Source organism: Cricetulus griseus (assembly GCF_003668045.3).
Source record: "Cricetulus griseus strain 17A/GY chromosome 1 unlocalized genomic scaffold, alternate assembly CriGri-PICRH-1.0 chr1_1, whole genome shotgun sequence".
In the NCBI taxonomy this organism is placed as follows: domain Eukaryota; kingdom Metazoa; phylum Chordata; class Mammalia; order Rodentia; family Cricetidae; genus Cricetulus; species Cricetulus griseus.
Window position 1 is genome coordinate 32,330,685 of NW_023276807.1, and position 22,622 is coordinate 32,353,306.

The 22,622-nt window shown below is 51.6% G+C and overlaps 1 protein-coding gene across 1 annotated transcript; it reads right to left on the bottom strand.

Annotated features, from left to right (window-relative positions):
* Nucleotides 1-8,991: 8,991 nt before the first annotated feature.
* Nucleotides 8,992-17,280, bottom strand: Vegfa (vascular endothelial growth factor A). The gene is given in 6 exon segments (XM_027387390.2): nt 8,992-10,869; nt 12,984-13,115; nt 14,263-14,334; nt 16,067-16,096; nt 16,433-16,526; nt 16,529-17,280. Coding segments are annotated over 6 exon segments (411 nt in total). The 5' UTR covers nt 16,590-17,280; the 3' UTR covers nt 8,992-10,847.
* Nucleotides 17,281-22,622: the final 5,342 nt, after the last annotated feature.

Sequence of the window (22,622 nt, forward strand, 5' to 3'; positions counted from 1 at the left end):
AAATCTAGTGGGTGACAAGGCTCTGCCAGAGCTCAGGCGGCATGGTTCCCAAGGAACTAGTTCACTTTATATTTCCAGAGCCTAAGGGCTTTTCAAGATGGCTGCCTACAGAGAGAGGGCTGAGAAGTCAGGAGCACACTGGTTCATGGGGTTCCTGAAGCTCCCCAGGGCACACCTGAATGAAGGCAGTGGGAAGCTGCTAGTCTGAGGGGTAATAGACTTGGTGCTTAGGAGGTTCCCAGTCTGAGGGAAGAGGCCCTGCCTTTGCCCTCAGAGCTCCCAGTTGGTCTCAGATCTCTGGCGCAGGCAGAAAGTGAAGCCATACCCAGAACAGGGGCTGTCTACACTGGTAACTTAACCACACAGCAGGGGGAAGGGCATCAAAGTGCCTGAGAAATTTACCTCAGAGGAAGGCTCAGGCACTCCCACCAGGAGCCAGGAGCATTGCTAGACAAAGTACAGGATGCATGGTTAAGCTTGAATTTCAGATAAACATTGAACATTTACTGGGTAGCCTGTGTTTTTATTTGCTATATCTGGCAAGTGCCTCCAGGATCTTCCCTCTTTAGACCTAGAAGGGCCAGCTGCTTAGGGAGCCCTAAGGCCCATGTTGAACCAAGAGACAACAGAAGGAACTCAGGTCACGTATGAGGAAGAACTTTCTAGATACTCAATATTGATCTAGGGTGTGGTGGGGCAGAATTAAGGTCTCTGGGACAAACACACAGCCCCAGCCTCTGTGCAGTAATTGTGAGATGATAGATGTTCCCTGGTAAAGTAGCTGTCCCTCTACTCTAAAATGGAAGGAAATAAGGCCTATGACAGGAACAACTGCAGGAGGCTTTTGAATAGATATGTAATGGAGGCTAATAGTGCAAATAGCCACTTTGCCCCTCTCCAGAAGCCATAGAAGGCCATTCAAAATAGGCCAGTCTTCCTGGAATTTTCCCAGGATTCTCCCTTAGTAACTGCCAAGGACCATCGTACCCCTGCATCTGAGGTCCGTGGTGGGAGAAGGACCCCAGTTTCTCCACAGTCGTGGGTCTGGAGGGTCTTCCCTCTCCCCATGACTCCCCCTGTTCTCCCTGAGCCCTTCATTTTGTGATTCTAATATGGCTGCTGTATCAGGTGATGCTCAGGCTGTGACCCGGGTGGTCACAGCCAGGAGGAAAGACTTCAAGGATACACAGGCAGGAAACCCCTTCCCCAGTTCAAGAAGGCTCAGGGTAGCCAGGAGCCTGGTGGCTACATCCTGGAGCCACATCCTAGAAGATGCTCAATTGCAGAACAGGGCCCCCTCTCCCAGGCCCTGATGGCCCCTCAATATTGAGAGGAAAGGGGAAAATGACTCTCTTCTTTCCTTGTGTTGTTTCTGCACCGGCATTTATCACACCAGGGGCAGGAAGCATCTAGACCGTTGAGCCTTTTCTGGTTCTGTAGGTCAGCCTGCAGGGAACGAGGGCAAAGCCCCCACCCCCACCCCCCGCCCCCACCTCAGGGAGCAAGAGCATGGCTGACACAGCACAATCAGCCCTACTCTGCAGACTTGGACAGAGGAGCCAGCCCATTCACCCAGTTATCTCTCTATCTATCAAGTCAACAGGTGCTGAATTTACTGAGCCCCCTCTTTCTTGCAGTGCCAAGGATAAAGCCCAGGATGTCACGTATACTAGGTAAGTACTCCACCACTGAGCTACACAACCAACACTATTAAACCCTCCTTTGTTCTGTTTTCTTACTGTTTGGGGTTTTGATTCGGTTTGGGGTTTCTTTTGTGAGTGGGTACGTATTTTTGAGACAGGGTCTTACTATATAGTCCAGGATAGCCTCAAATGCTTTGTGTAACCCAGATTGGTCTGAAACTCTCAAAATCTTCCTGTCTCAGCCTCCTGAGTGCTGATATTATAGGCAAGTCCCACCATTCCTGGTTCTGTACCCCTTGATGTTCGTTACCTAATTTAATCCATGCCTATACTTAGGAGGTAGTTAGTATCATGTCAGTTATATAGAGTGGCACAATGAGGCCCAGAGAGGTCTACCCACTTGCAGTCAGTCACACAGTCAGACAATCCTATGAGTAGCTCAGATCTGTCCAACTTCGAATTCTCCCCTTACCTCGCTCTATATTCACCTACATGTACCAGATCAGTTGCCCTCTTGGGCCTAGCCACATTTGCCTAGGTATCAGCATTCACCTCTGAAATGGGAGCCCTGCTGTCTATGGCTGGTGCTGGGAAGAAGTGACTCTGGGTACACAGAACACTAGGAAATAGATATCATAGCTTCTGTTTTGAATATGAAGACATTCGGAAAGGCAGTTTTGCCTTATGACAAAATTGTGGCTGTGCTTGGGGATTTGGGACCTCAGGATCCAGAAATAGCAGCCAGGATTTGAACTTGGGCAGTCAGGTGAGCAGGGCCAGAGTACCCTCCATGCTATCAACTCAGTCCCTTCCAGATAGAGGGCTATTAATAGCCACGAGGTGTTTATTACTGAGCAGTCAGCAACTCCCAGAGGGCAGCATGGGATCATGGGACTTCGGCCAGGTCAGCCCCTACCCCACCCCCAGCCCCATGGGGGCTCGTCCAAGAAGCTGGCTCCCTGCTGGGCCCCGGCCTGCCCCTGGGAGCCCTTACCCAACCAGGCAGCCACCCCGTGACTAGGAACAGTGACCCCTGTCACACTTGTGTGCTTGCGAGCTCGGGCAGATGTTCTCATGTGGAAGGTCCATGACCAGGAGTCTTGTGGGGGAGGGAGAACACTTCTTGAGGGTGTCTGCTAGAAGCAGACTTTCCCCACAAGCCCAGCCCCAGGGGCTCTGTAGGTCTGGAATGTAGGGGACCAAGAGACAAGGCAGACTTGGGAAGGAAACCCAGGAGAGAGGAAGGAAGAGGAGACAGGTTTTACCTTTCCCTCAGAAGAATATTCCAGCCCCCTCCCAGGACATAACTCCTAAAGTCCCAGGGAAAGCCTTCTCCCCAGCCCAGATCTCAAGGCCTTCCCTGTACCTGTGCCACAAGCCTGTCCCCAAGCTCCAGCCCCTGAAAGATATAGGACTCACCTGACAGCCTCCACTGTTCACCCCTGGGAGGTCTGCTGCAGCCACAAAGAATTTTTTTTGGAGAGGGGGAGACTGGCTGTGTGTGTAAGGGTGGACACAGGGTGTTGCCTGTTAGGGTGGACATGACTGGCATGTCTGTTGGGATAGGAAGAGACCTGTGAGTGTCCTGGGCCTGTTTGGTTTGTTCAATAATCCCACGCACACTCGCACACTCGCGCCAGCCCAGCTCATACCCAGCATCCCCACCAGGAGGACCTGTTCCATCCCTTCCTCCCTCTCCATGAAACCCTCCCTTTTCTGCCATCCTGGGCTCCAGAGTCCAACCCAGCCTGGCTTGGCTCCCTCCCCAGCAAGAGGAAGGCTGTGTACTTGCAAAGATGGCTGTCAGACCCAGTGAGAATATTTCAGTTGGGGAAGAAAGTGAGAAAAACAAACAACCCAGCTGTAATAAAGTGGTACTCCGGGGAGAAGAAATTGTCATGGGAACTAGGGCAGTGTAATGACAGTATCCACAGCAGTGACATGCCCACCAGTTCATCCCCTCAGGCTCACAGGGTAAGTGTTATTGTGTCCACTTTCTAGATTTATTCCCTGAAACCAAGGCTCAGGGAAATAAATGACCCAGTGGCAGACTCAAGATTCCAACCTGAATCAGAAGTCTCAGTGGGACTTAGAGTGACCTGAATTGGACTCTTGGTAGTGCTGAGGCATCTGAGGTAAGGTCCCTGTGAGCTGGGCTTCTCAGGCCATCACTTCGGGGACATCCAGGGCCAGGATAGCTAGACCAGCTACAAGTGAGGTGGGGTGTAGGGGTATGGTCTTCCTCCAGATAGCCTGAGGAGATGACAAATGAGGGCCTCAGACCTTAGAAGGACAGGTGAAGCCCTAGGAAATGGGCACGTGCTGGCATCTGCCCTGCTTGGAAGCCAGATGGAGTACTTTCAGGGGAAGTGTGGGGAAATATCAGAGCCCTGCATGGCTCATGACAAATGTAGAGAGAGCCCCATGGGGACCGTGGATGTGTGAGAGACGGGAGGATGTGGCTGAAGGCTCTGAAAGGGTGCCAAGATGTCCAAGGCCATCTTCAGAAGTCACATGAAAGCCAGGTACTACTTTCTCCAAACCAGTTTGTATCTCTCTCTCTCTCTCCCTCTCTCTCTCTCTCTCTCTCTCTCTCTCTCTTCATCTATCTATCATCTATCAGCTATCATCCATCTATCTGTTTATCCTCTGTCTATCATCTACCTGTCTATCATCTATCTATCTATCTATCTATCTATCTATCTATCTATCTATTGATCATTGAGACAGGATCTCTCTAAGAAGCCCTGGCTGTCCTAGAACTCACTATGTAGCCAAGGCTGTCTTGGAACTCACTATGTAGACCAGACTGGCCTTGAACTCACAGAGACCAGCCTGCCTCTGCCTCCCACATATAATTTGTACCATTTGTTTATTCCTCTTTGCAGTCCTAGAGATAAAATCTAGGGCCTTGCACAGGCTATGTAAATGCTGTACCACTGGGCCACATCCCCAAACCTTTGGTTTTCATCTTAATGGTCAAAGAAGTGTCTGGTGGCAGGTGTTTCTCCTCTCTCAGACTAGCAGTTCTTTTTTTTGGGGGGGGGGCGGGGTTTCAAGACAGAGTTTCTCTGTGGCTTTGGAGGATTGTCCTGGAACTAGCGCTCGTAGACAAGGCTGGTCTCGAACTCACAGAGATCTGCCTGCCTCTGCCTCTGCCTCCCAAGTGCTGGTACCAAAGGCGTGCACCACCACTCCCAGGCTCAGACTAGCAGTTCTGTGAGATAAAGGAGCATCTCAAAGATATGGAGCTTGCCCCACTTCAGACCAAGTTTCTCAAAGTCTTCAGGTCCAGCCCTTCCATACTCGGGAGGAAGACCCTGGCCCAGCCTTGCTCCCAAAGGTGCTCTTGCCTGATGAACCCCTCAGTTCTAACTCTGTCCCTTCAGAGTCTTCTGTCCCGACTACTATTTATTCTCCCCCAAGCTGTCTTTGTCTTGCATTTCCCATGTCCAGAAAGATTATAAATATTACTGCTTCCTCTCCTAGCCACCCCTAATCCCCATCCTGACAGATAATGTCCCGTGGATGCAGCAGAACAATCCTTGGTAACTGAAACCAGCCTGGGTACCTTCCAAGGGTTACTTCACCCAGCCTTCATCTCTAGGCTAGCACAGGCAAAAGCCACTATATCACATGAGTGTTTGGGCCTTACCAAGGCACAGTACACATGGGTGGTATTCAGTAAATGCTGGAACATGGGTAGGAAATGTTCCACAACCTCTCCCTGCAGTCTGCTTGTTCTTTTCTCTCTGGCCATTCTCATCCTCTGTCTGTAGGTGAAACCCATGTTCTCCTGGAAAGACATCACTAGAATTGAGTTACACGCCTCATTCTAGAAATGTGGGCAACGCTTGTTGCTACCTGCAGCCTATACACTTAGCTCATCACTGTATATTTGGGCAGAGGGTGGCTTTACTAGAGTGGTTCCCCAGAACTAAAGAATCCCAGTGACCTCACTTAGGTGTCTGGGGCCTGGACTTGGGGTGGTAGGAGCAACTGGAGGCTGGTGACCCCTTCTCTCCTTCCTTCTCCCTCTTCCCTTTCTTGGCAGAGTAGTTGACTTCCAAGAGAGTAAAATCAGAAGGTTCAATGTCTGCTGAAACCTACACTCAGAAGTACTAAAATGTTTCTTCTGATGTTCAGAGCCTTCATCAAAGCAAAGCCTAAAAGGCATCACAGATTGAAAAGGCAGGGTTGACAGACTGGTGTTGGGAGACACAGCATGAGGAAACGAAGCATTCTTGACACCATGGTAGTCCTAATAGGTGCCTGCTGTGGGCCCAGGATGGCCTGGTTCTGCAGGGATCAACTGCTCACCTTGCAGGAGAAGCTGTGGGAGGCGGGTGAGTGGGTCTATGGCCCCAGAAAAGGGGCTGTGACTGCATAGAGCTCCTTTGGACAAAGGGAAAGTGTAGAAACAGAGTTCAGGGTAGGGCAGGTCTTAGCCTTGATCGGATCTTCTGTGGGCCCCTGAGGGAATCGGAAGACAGCATTTTCATTTTCTCCTCTTTTTCTCCATGGCCTATTTCAAGACTGTTCCTCTTGTCCAAGGCCGTGTGTTGCAACCTCTTGCGTGCTTAGGTTTCCGATCTTCAACTGGCGGGCCCCAGCCCCTGGAGATGTTGCTTGCCTAGCCTAGCCTAGCCTTACCATGCATAGGGAAGTTGGATTTTGGCCCTGGGTTTGGCCACCGCTACATCCTCCCCGTGTCCCACTTTCCTTCTGCCTGTTTGTATTCAGTCTAGACGATTTGCTTTTATTTGTTGGTGTCCTGCCCTAGCCTGGGGCTGCTGTGGTGGGGTGGGAAGAGCACTAGAATTGGAGTCGAGAAAGCTGGCTTAAATTCTCACTAGGCTGTTTATTAGCTGTGTAAAAACTCAGGCAAATTATTTACCTTCCCTGGGCCTCCAGCATCTCCTCTGCTAAGCAATAGCAACAAGCTCCATCACTAGGGTGATTAAAATTTGACAACAGCTGGCATCAGGGATAGTCTCCGATCCCAGCCCCCACTGCCCTGGTCAGACCCCCACCTATCCAGCAAGTCCCCACCAACCTCTCCTGGTCTCTGCACATCACTGCCACAGTGTCAGAATGAAGTTATCTTGGAATGAAGTTGTCTGTCTTCAGGGCCCAGTTTCAAAGCCGTGTGTGTGTGTGTGTGTGTGTGTGTGTGTGTGTGTGTGTGTGTACAAGCAAAGAGAAGAGTGAACTTTAGAGCTACACAGTCCAAAGTGGTAGCCCCAAGCCAGGCATGTATGTATATCAGATTCGGCCACTTATTATGCGACCATTACCAATTTCAATATAACTATAAAATACATACTGGGGAAGCCAGGTATGGTGGTGCATGCCTTTAGTCCCAGCACTTGGAAGGCTAGAGGCAGATGGAGCTCTTCGAGTTCAAGGCCAGCCTGGTCTATATAGTAATTTCCAGGAAATTACGAGAGCTATGTAGTGAAACCTTGTCTTGAAAAACAAAAACAAAAATTACAAACCAAGGCCAAGTATGATAACACATGCCTTTAATCCCACTACTCAAGGAGGCAGAGGGAGGCAGTTCTCTGAGTTCAAATACAGCCTGGTTTACTTACTGGGTCCCAGGGTAGCTGGAGCTACACAGTGAGATCTTGTCTCAAGAAAAAAAAATAAATAAAAATAAAAAATTGGTACACCTAAAATATAGACAACTCTATAATTTTTATTTTGAATAAATATTTAGATGTTTCACATATACACTATTAAAGCATAAGTATAGATTTTACCTGTTTTTCTTTTTTTTTAAATCTGACTTCTAGAAAAATTTGAAGTATATGACCTAGAAATATGACTTGTGCTTAGACCTCATGAAGCTGTGGGTTTGATTTCCCAGCACTGGATCAAACCAACAAGTAAATTACATGTGACCCATGTGCTATTTCTATTGGCTGGCACTGTTGTTGACTAAGCTAGAAGGTAGCAAGAAAAAGAGCCCAGGAAAAGAGATGGGGAGCTGGATGCTGAGGAAGGCAGATCTCTGTGAGTTCGAGGCCAGCCTAGTTTATATAGTGAGTTCCAGGACAGTCAAGACTACGCAGAGAAACTCTGTCTCAAAAGCAGGAGAAAGAAGGGAGAAGGAAGGGTGTGTGTGAGATGACTCAATAAATAAAATGCTTGCCACACGAGTACAAGGACCTAGGGTCCTCAACACAGAGGCTGGCGAGCACCTGTAATCCCAGTGCTGGGGAGGGGACAGGTAATCACATTCCTGCGGCTCACTGGTCAGCCAGCAGATCGAAATCAGTGGGCTCCAGGTTCAGCGACAGACCCTATCTTGAAAGTTAGGAGGCAAGCAATTAAGGAAGACACCCAATATTGACCTCTGGCCTCCCCATGCATCTGCACACATGTGCAGGCACATACTCTCCACAAAAACCACAAAACCACAAAAACCGGAAGAGTCTGGAGGCAGAGTGGGGATGTAAGTGCAGAGCTCCAGAGAGGCCTCGCTGAAAAGTGAACAAGCCTTGAAGGTTTGAAACCAAATGTATCCGATGTGAGATGGGGTGGGCCAAACGGGGGAGGCTGGCAGGCCTAGAGTTCAATACCCACTCAGATCCATCTCCAACATGCCTTTCATGCATCCTTTCAGACGTATCTGCAGACTATGTTCATGAAAAATCACCTGCACCATAATCCCTAGCCCAAGCCAGAAGCCAGGCAATGGCGATGTGTTTTCTTACCTGTGGGAATAAATCTCCATCTCCCATTACTCACCCCCCACTGCTCCTTTTGGTGACATATCTACACAAAAGAGTACCCTAGGGTATACCATCATAGCCAGCCCAATATTTACCCAGCCCTATTTGCTATTTGAAGGAGTAGGGTGCTAGAAGCAGACTGAGACACAATATTCCTGTGTCAAAGATCCAAACAGGTCCACCTTGCCTGGGACTAGGACAGGACAGAAAGGCTTGCACAGGGGAAAACAGGGAGTCCCACTGGTAGTAACAAGGACTACTGGACTCTCAGTACTCAGAAGTAAATTGCACACTGAGGTCACAGCCCCCAGCTGTGCCTGCTGCAGCCAACAGCTCTCTCTCCAGTTAGCACTGGGGACATGGCCTGGTCCTTGCTGACAAGGGGTCTAGATGAGTTCTGCATGGTGTGAGGACCCTTTGCTAAGGAGCCATCTACCCTCCACCCATCCTCAGAGCACCCACTCATCATATTGAGCCAGGAATAGATGGATCATCCCATATACTACACCCCAGGGACGATTTTCCCAGACCTACGACAAATACCATGTCCCCAAAGGAGGAGGGAAAGCGGGACAGAAGGACCCAAGAGAAGAGAGACCAAGGAGAGCTTTGAGATCAGAATTCAATTCTTTAATACAAAATGCTTTTTTTAAAGATATATCTGTATTTCTTTGTTGCTGTTTAAAAATAAATATGTACTACGGAATATCTCGGAAAACTGCACTAGAGACAAAGACGTGATGTTAATATCTTTTTCCCCCACAATTATTACGGATAAACAGTAGCACCAATAAATAAATGATAACAAATATTAAAATTAAAAAAGGAGAGAGATTTAGTATGTAGAATTCTCTATTTTTTCTTGTTTTGTTTTTACATATAAAAAACAGAATAGCAGTCTATTTCATCAGGATCACATATATACATAAACATATATATATATATATTTATATACAAACACAAGTAGCCAAATATATATATAGTATGTAAATGTATATTGAAACCTTATTTCAAAGGAATGTGTGGAGGGGACAAGGGAAGGGCAGAGCTGAGTGTTAGCAAAATTAAATATCTTCTCAGGACAAGCTAGTGACTGTCACCGATCCGGGAAAGAGATTGGAAACACAGATTTCATACACACACACACACACACACACACACACACACACACACACACACACACACACACACACAAAACAAAACACAAAAACAGTACAAATAAGAGAGAGCAAGAGATACATCTCATAAATAGTTGAAATTAAATATTAACCAAGAATACTGAAAAAAAAACCCTACTCTTTAATTAAATTAACTGTTTTAATTTCTAATTAAAAAGGGCTATTAAATAAGTACCGTATATAAAACACTTTCTCTTTTCTCTGCCTCCGTGAGGGGCTTACGGGTCCTGCCCCACTGCTCTGTGCCTCGGGAAGGGGAAGGGATAGGATGGGGATGGGCTAGCCACTCACACAGGCCACGTCTCCTGGGGACAGAACTAGTGGTTTCAATGGTCTGAGCACACAGGGTTCCCCTGGGCTGTACCCAGGAAGTGGGGTAGGGAGAGGAGGAGCCATCGCCAGGCCTCTTCTTCCACCATGTGTTTTCTCTCTGCCAGGACACCTGTGGGAGGCCTCCTGGGCATGTCAGAAGTGGAGGAGAGAGCTGAAGGCTGGCCAGGCTCCTGATTCTTCCGGGCAGTGCCCAGAGGGGCAGGATGCTCTTGCAGCATGTAGTGGGTAATCCACAAAATAGGCCATGTCCTGAGGCTCCCCAAACTCCTGCTGGAACCAGCATCTTTGTCTCTTTATCTGCCATTTTTCTGTCCTCTTGACTCGGGGCCAGGGATGGGTTTGTCGTGTTTCTGGAAGTGAGCCAGTGTGCCCCCGTGCCCTGGCCTTGCACGTTTCCTGGCAGGCAGGAGGACGAAAGACCACAGCAGAGTCTTTTCGTCCTATGGTCTCCCCTATCAGGATCTGAGTAGGGACATTCTCCTCCCAACTCAAGTCCACAGCAGTCAAACACATCCAGTGAAGACACCAATAACATTAGCAAAGTTAATTTAAAAAAAGAATATATATATATTTTATATATATAAAACATATATATTTATTTATATATATAATATATATATATGTGTGTGTACGTGGGTGGGTATGTCTACAGGAATCCCAGAAATAAAACTCCCTAATCTTCCGGGCTTGGTGATTTAGCAGCAAGTAAAAGAAAATGACAAATCCAGTTCCACGAAGGACCATGCTTGGTCACCTGCCCGGGAATGCTTCTGCCGGAGTCTCACCCTCCGGACCCAAAGTGCTCCTCGAAGAGTCTCCTCTTCCTTCATGTCAGGCTTTCTGGATTAAGGACTGTTCTGTCGATGGTGATGATGATGGTGTGGTTAGTCGGTCTTTCTGGTGACAGGTCTGGTTCCCGAAACCCTGAGGGAGGCTCCTTCCTGCAGCCTGGCTCACCGCCTTGGCTTGTCACATCTGTGGGGAGTGGCAAAAAGAGGCAGAGGGTTAGGGCCACTGGAGCCTGGCAATGAGGCAAACAGCCTCCCCGGGCCTGGGAGCTCCTGGATCCCTGTAGGCTGGCACTACAGGAGCAAGTTCCCCAAGGCTCAGGTGAGACAGAGTCCCAGTGGAGAGAGAGACCCAGCCCTGCCTTCTAAAGATGGCCACCTAGGGAAGACAAGACAGACATGGAAATACTCGCAAAGCAACACATGAACAATAAAAGGATAGCCCCCATGTGACATTCCACAGCAGATGGGTGACAGGGTTAGATGTAGTTATCTAGGAAAGGGTCCCTGCAGAAGAATTTTAGATTCTGACTCTAGGGGTGGGTCTAGAAGAGTAAACAGTGGACAGGAAAAATACCTGAGCTAGGCCAATGACAGAGGATTACCCTGTGGATGTCCTGCCCAAGGGAGGACAAGTCCTAGAAAGTCCTGGGACTCCAGGAAGGTAAGAGAACGTGTATGTTCCCCATACCTCTCTCAGCCTTAGCTTCCACCTTGAGCTTCCTGGCAGTTGCAGGCCCAATCATGGGGCCACCTGTCCTTAACCACATGCCTAACAGGCTGGCATCAGACAACTCTGGCTTTGCTCCTCCTATGGATGCAGAGGGGGTTTCTTCTCATGCTCCTGCCCCTGGCTGGGTGCTCTGAGGACAGCCTGAGAACACAGGTCCTAACCCAGATACAGGCAGTAGTGGACTGGGTCGGGTCTCTGGGAGTCAGGTAACTTCAATTAGCTCCCAGCTCACTCCAGAAACCCAAAACGCAAGGTCTTTATCTTCCTTAAAACCCTCCGGAAAACTGAGCCCCATCACCCAGCCCCGTGGTTTGGAAGAGTCCCTACCATAGTACTGCCACACTCAGGGTTTCATAGTACTTCACAGGGATAATGCCACACCAACAACCAAGGCCAGCTCCCTGGCATCTTTTGAGCACCCACAAGACACAGAATGCAGGAGGGAAGGGAGCACACGCCATAGAACCCTTGCATTACTTGGGAGCCTGGCCCTATCTGGACCATCCCTTTAAGAATTCTTCCTGGGTGATGCTCATTCCCAGGCAGGCCATACTGACATAAATGCCTGTCTAGACATCAAGACTGTGAGCTGCCAGTCACAACTCTGCTCTTGACCTCCCCGCTCAATGTGGCCATATACAATATTCACTCATGAGCTTGACAGTTCCTTGGTCAACAAGGGCAAAGGACAGAAGTACAAACACCTGGGTGTCCTAAAGGGTTATAAACCAGGCCCAGGATTAAGGCGCTCACAGAGTCACGCCAGCAGAGAGGCCTAGCTCTTTCCTGCAACCATCCTGGAAGTATTTTGAAATGTGTGGGCTTTTCAGGAATATCACTCTTGGCCATGACTGATGCAGGACTAAGTTATCTAGTGTCCTCAGATGTATGCAGAGAGAATTTCCCATCCTAAACCAACAACAGAGCCCCACTTTCAGGAAGGCCCACTCTGAGGTGGACACGGCTTATCCTCAAGGCCTCCCACGCTGAGGGGGACATCCTGTCTTCAAGAAGCTACAGTCTGAAGGGGACACAAACAGCAAGAGATAAGGCTCCAAGCCCGGAAAAAAAAAAAAAAAAAAAAACAAACAAACAAACGAAAAAAACACTGAGCGGTGGGAGGCCCAACTGCACAGGCTCTCGGGGGCAGAGATGCAGCCAGGGAACAGTGTTAGACATTCCATATCTGGAAGGACTTTCAGATTTCAGCATTTACACCGAAGGTAGAATTAACAACATCAGCACCAATAGCTTCCACAAACAGCAGGACCGCAGGACACAACACACAGCTTGCGTCCACACCATCACATTAAGCCACGTCAGTCTACCCACTCAGGCAACCAGGGCCATCTCAGAGCAGGCCTACCAGGTCAGACAGGAGCCCGAAGCCCACACAGCCTCAGGAGTAGATAAGGCAGCAGTCACCACACAGGCAGCTAGAAGCTGAGCAAGCAGCTGGCCCCTCACAAGCGCGCTCTCTCTGTCTGTCTGTCTGTCTCTCTCTCTCTCTCTCTCCCGTGTCTGCAGTGCCCCTCTCTGACTCTCTCACTTGCCCTCTGGAAACCAACCTGCAAGTACGTTCGTTTAACTCAAGCTGCCTCGCCTTGCAACGCGAGTCTGTGTTTTTGCAGGAACATTTACACGTCTGCGGATCTTGGACAAACAAATGCTTTCTCCGCTCTGAGCAAGGCTCACAGTGACTGCAAAAAGGCAAAAGGAAAGACATCTAAGCTAGAGCATCAGCAGAGAGAGACAGAAAAACCCATGCAACACCCCCTAACATGTCCACAACGGCTTCCCCACCCAGCTCGGTGGCCGCTAGGCCCTTTCCAGTCCTGGAAAGATCCGAGAGCTCTAGCAGAAGACAGAGAGAGTGGCAGAAAGACGCGGCACTGGCAGGACATCTGCCTACAGGAAGAGGAGGGCACAGGCGGGCAGAGTGCAGCGAGAAGGCTGCCGTAAGGGGCAGTGCTGGCCCCATGAAGACATGGACCTATCTCAGGCCACAGGGCCCTAACTGCTGCTGTTCCCAGAACACATCTAGACTCGTTACCTGCTGGGGACAGTGATGAGTGGCCCGAGAGACCACCAGAGGCACCTCCTCCCTGGAAAAGGCCCTCTGCCCAGGCCCTCCACCAAGTGAGAGGACCAACAGAAGGCAAACCAAGTTCAGAGGCACTGTCCACCAGCCAGGCCACCAGAGCCAGCCCAGCCTGCGACCCAGAAGAAGTGGCCACCCTAGGAGACCTCTGTGGGTGATCTTGGCTGGACTCGAATAGAGGACTTTCCCCTTCTGGAGCCTCAAGTCCAGGTGTCAGAGCACTTCCAACAGATGAGAAGGGGCTGCCACACAGTGCCTGGCCCACTCAGGCTCATCTTCAGGCCACCATTATCCACTTCCCAACTATCACAGCCCTTAACTCACTCCACATCTGCCCCCCACACCACCCTTCCCTCTAGACAGGTACAGGAGCCTAGAGCAGTGGAAACCAGTCGGGCGAGAGGGTCCCAATGCCCAGTACCCATGCCAACAATGGCCCCACCACCAATGCCCAGTGGGTGAGAAAGTCGGTGCCCAGCCAAGCCAGAGTCCCGTCCCTGAGTGCTCCAGACCTACTCACCTTCCACCCACCCCATCCCAACCCTGGTCCAGCAATGCCACCACCAAGTCTACCCGTTGGTGCCATTAGTGGAGTGAGAGAGAGAGAGAGAGACTGAGGCCAGCAGAGGGCAGGGCAGGAGCCAGAGGGGAGCTGGGGTGGGAAGGCAGGGGTTAGGGGAACTGCAGGCGACTGTCTGGAGGCCAGGAAGGCTCCAAGGGATTAGGCAGCAGCGGCACCAACGTACACGCTCCAGGATTTAAACCGGGATTTCTTGCGCTTTCGTTTTTGACCCTTTCCCTTTCCTCGAACTGATTTTCTGGAAAATATAAAAATAGAAACAGACAGGAAGAGAACAAGAAGGAAGAGAACAGAGGTGTGATGTGAAGAAGACAGAGGAAAGAGCAGGAGGTCCAAAGCCACCCTGGCCACTCCTGGAGCAGCCTCCAGGAGAGACCACAGATACGGTGTGCTGGGACAACACACATCCTTCTCCTCACTTTGCCCACCATAGGGTGGCAGCCCCAGCCCTAGGCATGGCTTTGGGTGGGCAACAGAGACTGTGCAAGACATAGCCTCTAGGTTCATGTGGCCCCTGGTCCCAGGCAGGGCGCAAAGCTACAGGGGCAAGATCTTTGCCCAACAAGCCAATAAATACAGCTAGACCCTAAAGGTCAGGAGGCTCAAAGAAGGTCTAAGCCAGACTTTAAGGAGAAAGTCTGGTTTGAAACCAGAGGCTACGCCTCAAGAGACTTCTGCCTTCATCTCCCCAAGCATGATAGCAGGGGTCGCTCTGGGGGCCCTGCTTCACAGTATCCTTGGTGAGAGGGAACAGTTACTTGGGAGATGGCACAAAAGCCAGGGTAGGACATGGGGGCTCCTGCTGTCCAGCAGTCACCTGGGAGTTGGGTCTGGTTATCCTCAGAGTCTAGCACTGATGGTGGGGCCAGGAGGAGTGAAGGGGAGCAGCATGGGAACTTGGCAGAGACCCTTCTCTCCAGCTTGTCAAAGCCTGCTACTAGACCCTCTTCCAAGCTCGGGAGAGCCCTACCACTCTCCCTGTGGGCAAAGCAGGCATCTAGCGAACAGCTGAGAGGGACAGGCTACAGCCTGCCATCCTCCAGGGAACTAGCACTCTCTAGGCCTGCCAAGTCCCAGAGAAGACATGGCAGCCTGTCTATCATGGGGAAAGAGACAGGAAGGGACCTGGGAAGAGGGCAAGTCTGTCCTGCTTAGGAGAAAGCTCTGGAAGGATGGAAGGAGAAAGCTCTCCACACAGGACCACTCTCCTGGATCGTGTCCTCTCTCTCTCTCTCTCTCTCTCTCTCACTAACTAACTCCCAGACTATGCAGTTCTGGAATCTAGGGACTTAGGGAGAGGCATGAGGACTTCAAGTCCCCCAGGTGCCCTACCAGGTGGAAAGTGGTGTGGGGGAGGGAGGAGATCATGGGTGCCCTCTCTCAGTCGATCCTTCCCTGGAAATTCATTCCCCAACCATGGCAGCCCCTACCCTGTCCTGACCTTCCATAACAAGCAACCAGAAGCCTCAGAAAATGGCTACCACACCACTTTTCCTGCCCCACTAAAAGGGCGGCTGAGTCTGCTACCTGGCCCACTCTTGCAGAAAGCATACACACAACAAGAAATCTCCTGGGACCTTACGAAAACTGGACAGCCACAGTCACCACTGAACAAGACCAAGGCCATGTCCTCTGATACACAAAAACTGCCCTCTGGCACCAACTTGTCCTTCACTGTGCTGTGGGTCTGAGTATCCACATCACCCCTCTACCACCCACACTGAACCAGTGAGGGCTGGCCAGAATGACCAAGCCCTGGGGGATAGCATCTTCTTCATCAGAACAGCGGTCCAGCTTGGATCTCTTCATCATCCCAGAGGCATAAGCCTGAAGCTGGCTCTATCCCACCTCTGCCACGGTATCACCACCCATCCAAACTGGACCCACTGAGGCTAACAAACACCCGAGAGAGGAAGCCGAAAGCCCCAAACCAAGACAACTGGAAAAAGTGCTAACATGTGGCCACTTACTTTTCTGGCTTTGTTCTGTCTTTCTTTGGTCTGCAACGGGTAGAGAAAGGGGGGGGGGGGAAACAAAACACAGAGGAATTAAGATGACGAAAACAACAGGGGTGATAATAACAACTGGGTAATAACACGATGTTTATGATCTAGCAGCCCTATCTCAGTCTTTACACACAACAACAAAGCGGATCCTTATAACGCTGTGGTGAGGTACACCGAACTGTTGTGCTTATTTTCTTGATGTGGGGAACACACACACATGAGGTGAGCACACTGAGGCCCAAGGTCACACAGTCAGCTGGAAGGCGGTGTGACTAAGAGCGTAACAAGCTCAGCTGAGTGCTGCCGGCCTGCGTGTGGAGCTATCCTCACCTGCATTCACATCTGCTATGCTGTAGGAAGCTCATCTCTCCTATGTGCTGGCTTTGGTGAGGCTTGATCCGCATGATCTGTAGGGGGAGGAACGGATCACAGACGTTAGTGACCCAGCCAGCCAGACCCCTATGGGACACCCCAGGGCGCCTGACATTCAGCAACCAGGGGTTCTACTGAGCAGGGATAGGTGGTGGAGGTAGGGGGACCAGGGCTCTAACAGAAACGAGCCTTGGGCCACCCCAACTCCCCCGACCCTGCTGGCCTTAAGGAGCAGACATAGCTGCAAGGGTTGGCCAGGCTGGGAATTCAGGTCCTGGATTCTCACCATCCCCAACCCTTCCCCTCCTTTACTTCCTTCCCAAGCTTCACCCTAACCCCTCAAAGCTACCTAAGAGGTACCCACCCCATGTCACTGAACTCCCTCCCACTCTCCACCCAGTCTGGGCCCAGATCCACCCGTTACTATGTAGCACCCCATAACTGGCTTTTAACTCTATGGCTCCATCCAGCTTGCCACATGGAGCCCTCCAGCAGGGAAAGCCTTTGGGCTGCTCTCCCAGGGAGGGAGAAGGGCACATGTTGTAGCACCAGGCCCTGTTGAGCCGAGGGGGCAAAGGTCAGCAGAGCAGAGGAGATGGTCAAACTGTTGAGAACTCGAGCAGGGAAGCGCAGAGGTGCAGGCATCTTCTCCCCGTGTGGAAGAGAACCCCAACCTCATCTCCTCACCCTCAACCCCAATTTAGCTCCTCCTATCAAGAGCTTCCCAGGCAGAGGCCCAGACAACCTTCTAATGCCCCTCCTTATACCACCCTGCCCTTCTGCACCCCGTCCCCTATGCCATAGGTGCCTACCTGCATGGTGACGTTGCTCTCTGAAGTGGGCACGCACTCCAGGGCCTCGTCGTTGCAACAGCCCCCACACCGCATTAGGGGCACACAGGACGGCTTGAAGATATACTCTATCTCATCAGGGTACTCCTGGAAGATGTCCACCAGGGTCTCGATTGGACGGCAATAGCTGCGCTGGTAAACGTCCATGAACTTTACCACTGTGTGGGAGGCATGACACATGAGCCAGCTGGTAACACAAAGACGAGCAGCCTCTATCTCCACCCAGCTTTGTTAGACCACTCCTTACGGCTTCCATACCAGGTGAGTTCTTCTAAAAATCTAACTGAAGCACCTCCCTCATTTCTAGATCCAGGTCCAGGGGAGGTGGCCTGCCATATCAGACTCTCTTCCTCCTTGTAACAGCAGAGCAAGTTCCTGAGCCAACTATGACACCAGAGGACAGCCGGAGTGTAGGAACACTTGCTTTCCACTTTCATTTCACAGCTATGGCCATAACACCTATCAGGCCAACAGCCACTCACCAAGCATATGTTGGACCGCACAGTAAACTATGTCATCCCCACGTTAGCACTAAGTACCACCAGGACCCTATTTTACAAATGGACACCTAGACACTCAGAGAAACTCCGTTTGTCCCAAAGGCCACACTGCTACTAAGAAGCTGTTGGAACGGCTACAATAGCAAAGCCTTACAACACCTAAAACATGGGCAAACACAGACGCTGTAAGGGCTACCTTACACCTGCCAGTCCGACCTCCCCAGACTTCAGCAGAAGACAAGTCAGCAGGTGGTGGTGGGCAGGCACACCGTGCAGGTCCTGCCAGCACTAAGAGCCCCGCCCAAGAGGGCAAACTGCATCATGGAAAGAACAAGAGCCGCCTCGCCTCGGTGCAAAGCTTTTCTAGAAGCTGACCTGGAGGAAGACGGGGAGAGACAATTCCCAGGCAGCCTGAGGTACTTGTGAGCAGGAAGGGAATTCAGGGCCAAGGGGGTGGGCGCTAGAGAAGCACAGGACTCCCTCGGGACACCAAATGGTGGCTCAGCTGGTCACTTCTGGTCACACTCCTAAGACTACCCCACAGAACACAAGCCCACACAGGGGCTCTGCCAGCAGCCAGTGTGACCTTGGGCCTGTTCCTCCAGTCTCTGGGCCTCCAAATGGCTATCTGCAGAAGCAGGTTGGCCTGACCTCTAAAGACACTTAGGAGAGCGCAAAGGTGGCATTCTGTCGCTCTTTGCTAGCCCTGAAAACAACTCCTCTTTTCTCATTCCAGGTGACAAAGTTTGGAATGTCACCAAGGCATTTTAAGTGCACGCTCCAGAGACAACCCACCCCCCAACCAACCTGGGGCCACAGCCAAACCTCCCTTTGCTCTCCACATTTTTGGGTTTTTTGTTTTATCCAGAAAGGCAAAGAAGATGGAACCCAGGTGTATGATAGGTTGGCTGGGGAGAAAGTGAGCCATCGAGGAAAAGGTGGAGTGATGGTCACAGATGTTCAACAGGAAAAGGAGTGGGGGTAACCTAACTGCCACCCTCTGCCTTGCTCAAGTGCTCTCTTTTCTATCTGGACAAACAAGTACAGAATTCTTGTCTACCCCCAAAGAGTTAACGTAAAACACACACCCCCAAAAGTCCATGAGATCAGATCTGCAAAATTCTTTTCAAGGCAAGTCTATATCAAAGATGACTAACTCAGAATTTTTTTTAACTGATCCTTAGCTGGGACAGAGGTGGCCCAGGCTAGTTAGCGGTCCCACACAGGAACTGACGGCAGAAAGGAACAACCCAAGCAATGAATGGGATGGAAGCCGAAGGTAGAAAGAATTCCTTCTAAAGGTCTGCAGGAGTTGGTGGCGATGCCTTGGCCAGTACCCATGGGAGCCTGGCCCCTGCCCCCAAGGAAAGCTGCCCTGTCCTCAGGACGTGTGCACACATACACTCCAGCATCAGGCTTTCGTGGTTTTCCTTATTTATGGCAGGCAACCTTTTCTCCATCAAACAAAGACCATTTGTCTTGCCTCTCCCAGACCACAGAGCCCACTAGGAAGCAGAAAGGGGTGGGTAGCACTTTGGAAGTGGGGGCCTGTCAGTAGCTGGGGCCAGGGAGTGGCAGAAAGCCAGGCCCTGGGCCAAAGAAAGAGCTCCTGGGGGAGGAGGCAAAACCGGCTGGACATCACCAGCCTTCCTTGGCTGGCTCCAGCAGCCACACTGGATTTGGGTCAGAGAAATTAGCCTAGAGGAAGACCCCAGGGCCTTCCCTACACAGAGGAAGGACACTGGGGGAGTGGCATCCGGCTGGAGCAGAGGCCACACTCAGTGCTGGGGAGAGCCAGGGCGTCCCCAGAGAAATGGGAGGATCCCGGTACTCCAAACCACACTGGAACAAAAGGCAGGCGGACTCCGGGTTGGGCAGGGGGGCGGGGCGCCTGAGAGCTACAGCTGGCCCTCTGCTGGTCCTGCAGGGAAGTTCACAGCACCCAAATGCAGTCTAGGGAAGCTGCTGTCCTCAGAGAAATGCAAGCCCAGGGCTTGGGAGTCCTATTAGGATGTCCTCCTATCATGCCTCCAGCTCACACAGGAAGGGTCACAGTCTGCACGTGTGGGCCAGGCCTGAGTAGAAAGTGGCACTAAGCATTTATCCTCCCCTGGGAGTAGGGGACATAAAGGATACTTCTCTGAACATCTGGAAACCCTGAACACTGCCTTCCTCGTGTGTGCTCATAGCAGCCTTTCCAGATAAAATTTAACTGGAAAGGGTGTTAGAAAAAGCAACAAGTCCCACTTCTAGCAGAAATCTGAAGAGAAAACACCTAAAGAAACACACGAGTTAAATTCGCAGTATCCATGAAATCTTGATCCTCATATTCCTGTACCCTTCCTGCCCCACCCCCAGGTCTAAAAAGGAGGAATGGGCTTATCCATGCACCCTCAAGACAAGCGGGGGTGGGGGTGGGGGGCCAGGGGGTGGGGAGGTGTCCTATCCCAGAGCATGGGGACTCACCTTCATGGGCTTTCTGCTCTCCTTCTGTCGTAGGTGCAGCCTGGGACCACTGAGAACGAAACAAAGAGTCAAAAGCTTTGGCAGGGCAGGGACAGAGGCAGCCACCAAAGTGCAAAGGCCAGGCCGCTGACTCCCTTGACCCCCTCTTGCCTCTCTCCCAACCCCCAGCCTTCAGCTTCTCCATTGCTTCTGAGGCAAACAGGAACAGTTAGGGGTCCCTTCAGGTCCACTACCCCAGGACTGCTTCAAGTATGAACCCATGGAAGTTAAAGACTAACCAGGTGCTAGGGAACTCACAATGCAGGAGGGGACATCAGAACCCTGCGATGTCCAAGCCCCTAGCACCTCTCATTCTTGCCCTCTCCTTACTGCCCCTGATTCCCTGGTCCAGAGCCATGGGTAAGCATTAAGGTCAAATAGGAGGACAAATTTGGACTGGAGCAGGAAGGACTAGGGGCGAGAAAAACAGCATGGTGACCTTCTCCTGCTGACATGACAAATACCAGGGTGAGCTGGTGTTGAAGAGGGAGGGGGTGCAGAGGACCGAAGGGCACCAGCTACCCTCCCCCATCCAAACCCTTCCCAGGCCTCAGGGACAGTCAGCATACCCACAGGTTGCTCAAGGGGTGAAAAGCTGGAAGACCCCGAGGAAGGGCGTCCTGTTTCCCTCCCACTCAATCTGCCTAGAGCCTGAATGCAGTGCCAAAGCCTGGCTAGCCACATCCCCAAGCCTCTCACCTAGGCAGAGCCCTCTGCTCAAATGCAGACATGGAAACCTCCTCAGAACTGCCTAGCTCCCAATGGGTCTCTTGCTCCACCATGGGCCTGAGCCCCCCATCCTTCCTCAACCCCTCCAACTCCTTTCCCCCCTCCCCCAAAGCTGTGAAGGTCAACAAAAAGGCCATGCGAACCTGACAGTAGCAAGCAAGTGAAGGCTCCTAGGCCTTCCTGGGGGGTCTCCTGCTCCTACCAACTCCCCGGTCACATGTTCTACACCAACCTGGACCTCCAACTGCCCTGAGAAGGATTCCCACCCTTGGCCTATCTCTCTTTCTCTCTAACAACAGTCCCCAAATAGCTGTCCTTCCAGGGCCCTCAGCCTTGCCACCAGGGCCAAGGTCAGAGGTGGCCCTTCTCAAGAGATAGCCTCCCATTGCTGCTACCTCAACAGGCCCTGGATTTTGCTCCTCAGGCCCTCCACTACTGGTTCAACACCCTCATGACATTCTTCCTTAGGCTTCTATCTCAGCCCCAATGGAGAAAGGAAGAGAAACTTTGAACCCCCTCCCAGATGGGGAGGTTCTAGGCAGGGACTGGCCAGGTGCCCTTCTCTGGGGGCCTCTGAAGGTCATACTGTGGCCAGGCACTCCTGCCCTTCCTCCCCACATGGAGGCCCAGAGCCAAGGCCTTTGTGCCAGGGTCTGAGGAACTCTGGAGAGTGGCAGGGACCCCTGCCTGTCTTCTTCCTTCTGCCCCCTTTCCAAGTAGGCTCTCTGAGTATTAGTGGGAAAGGGCAGAGAAGGTCCCCTTAACAAGCGAACTGGGTGGGCAAGTTCAGAGTTAAACCACCTGCTCTCTGAGCTGTGGGTTTGCCAGGACAAAGTGTGTGAGAGATACTGACAGGACAGCCTGCCAAAGGTGTGGGAAAGGCTAGTTTCAGGCTGCCCCTGTCATAGCAAATATCAAGTCATTTTCCCAAAACGGGGAGAGTGGGGTGATGTCAGTCTACCCTTCACTGACCCCCATAAAAGGTGGAGCACAGCTCACTAGAGCTGCTGGGGAGGGGAGGGGAACACACCGTCACCAACTCAAAACTTAGGTTAGCATTGCCACAAAGAACCTGAGGGTGGGCCCCAGCAGCCCCATGTCTGACAGTCACCGTCCTTTTTTCTGGACCCGGGGTCCAGAAAGGGTTCTAGAAGTCCTCTCAACGAGAAGGGAAACATAAAAGGGTGGGAAGGGCTTCTCTACACACCAGGCAGGAAATGGGGAAAAGGGGGAAGGGGCGTCGGAAATTCTTCCTAGTGCAAGGCACGGGTAGAAGTTGGGGACGGAGGAAAAGGGTATGGGAGTTTCTCCGGGTCACGGAGCTGGGGATACCTCTAGAGGTCACCTTCCTTGCGGAGGGCCGGCGGGGGGGAGGGGCACCGCTGGTTGCCGGGGTCTCCCGGCTCCCGCAGCCGCGGCTCCGGGAACACGAGGCCGGCCAGGCCCGGGCTGATGTAATCGGCTCTGCGCCGCGCGCGCCCGGCCGGGCGGGGGAGGGCGGGCACCGCGCGGGACGCGAGCGGGGACGGGAGGGGGTGGCGCAGCGCAGGTGGCCCAACAAGC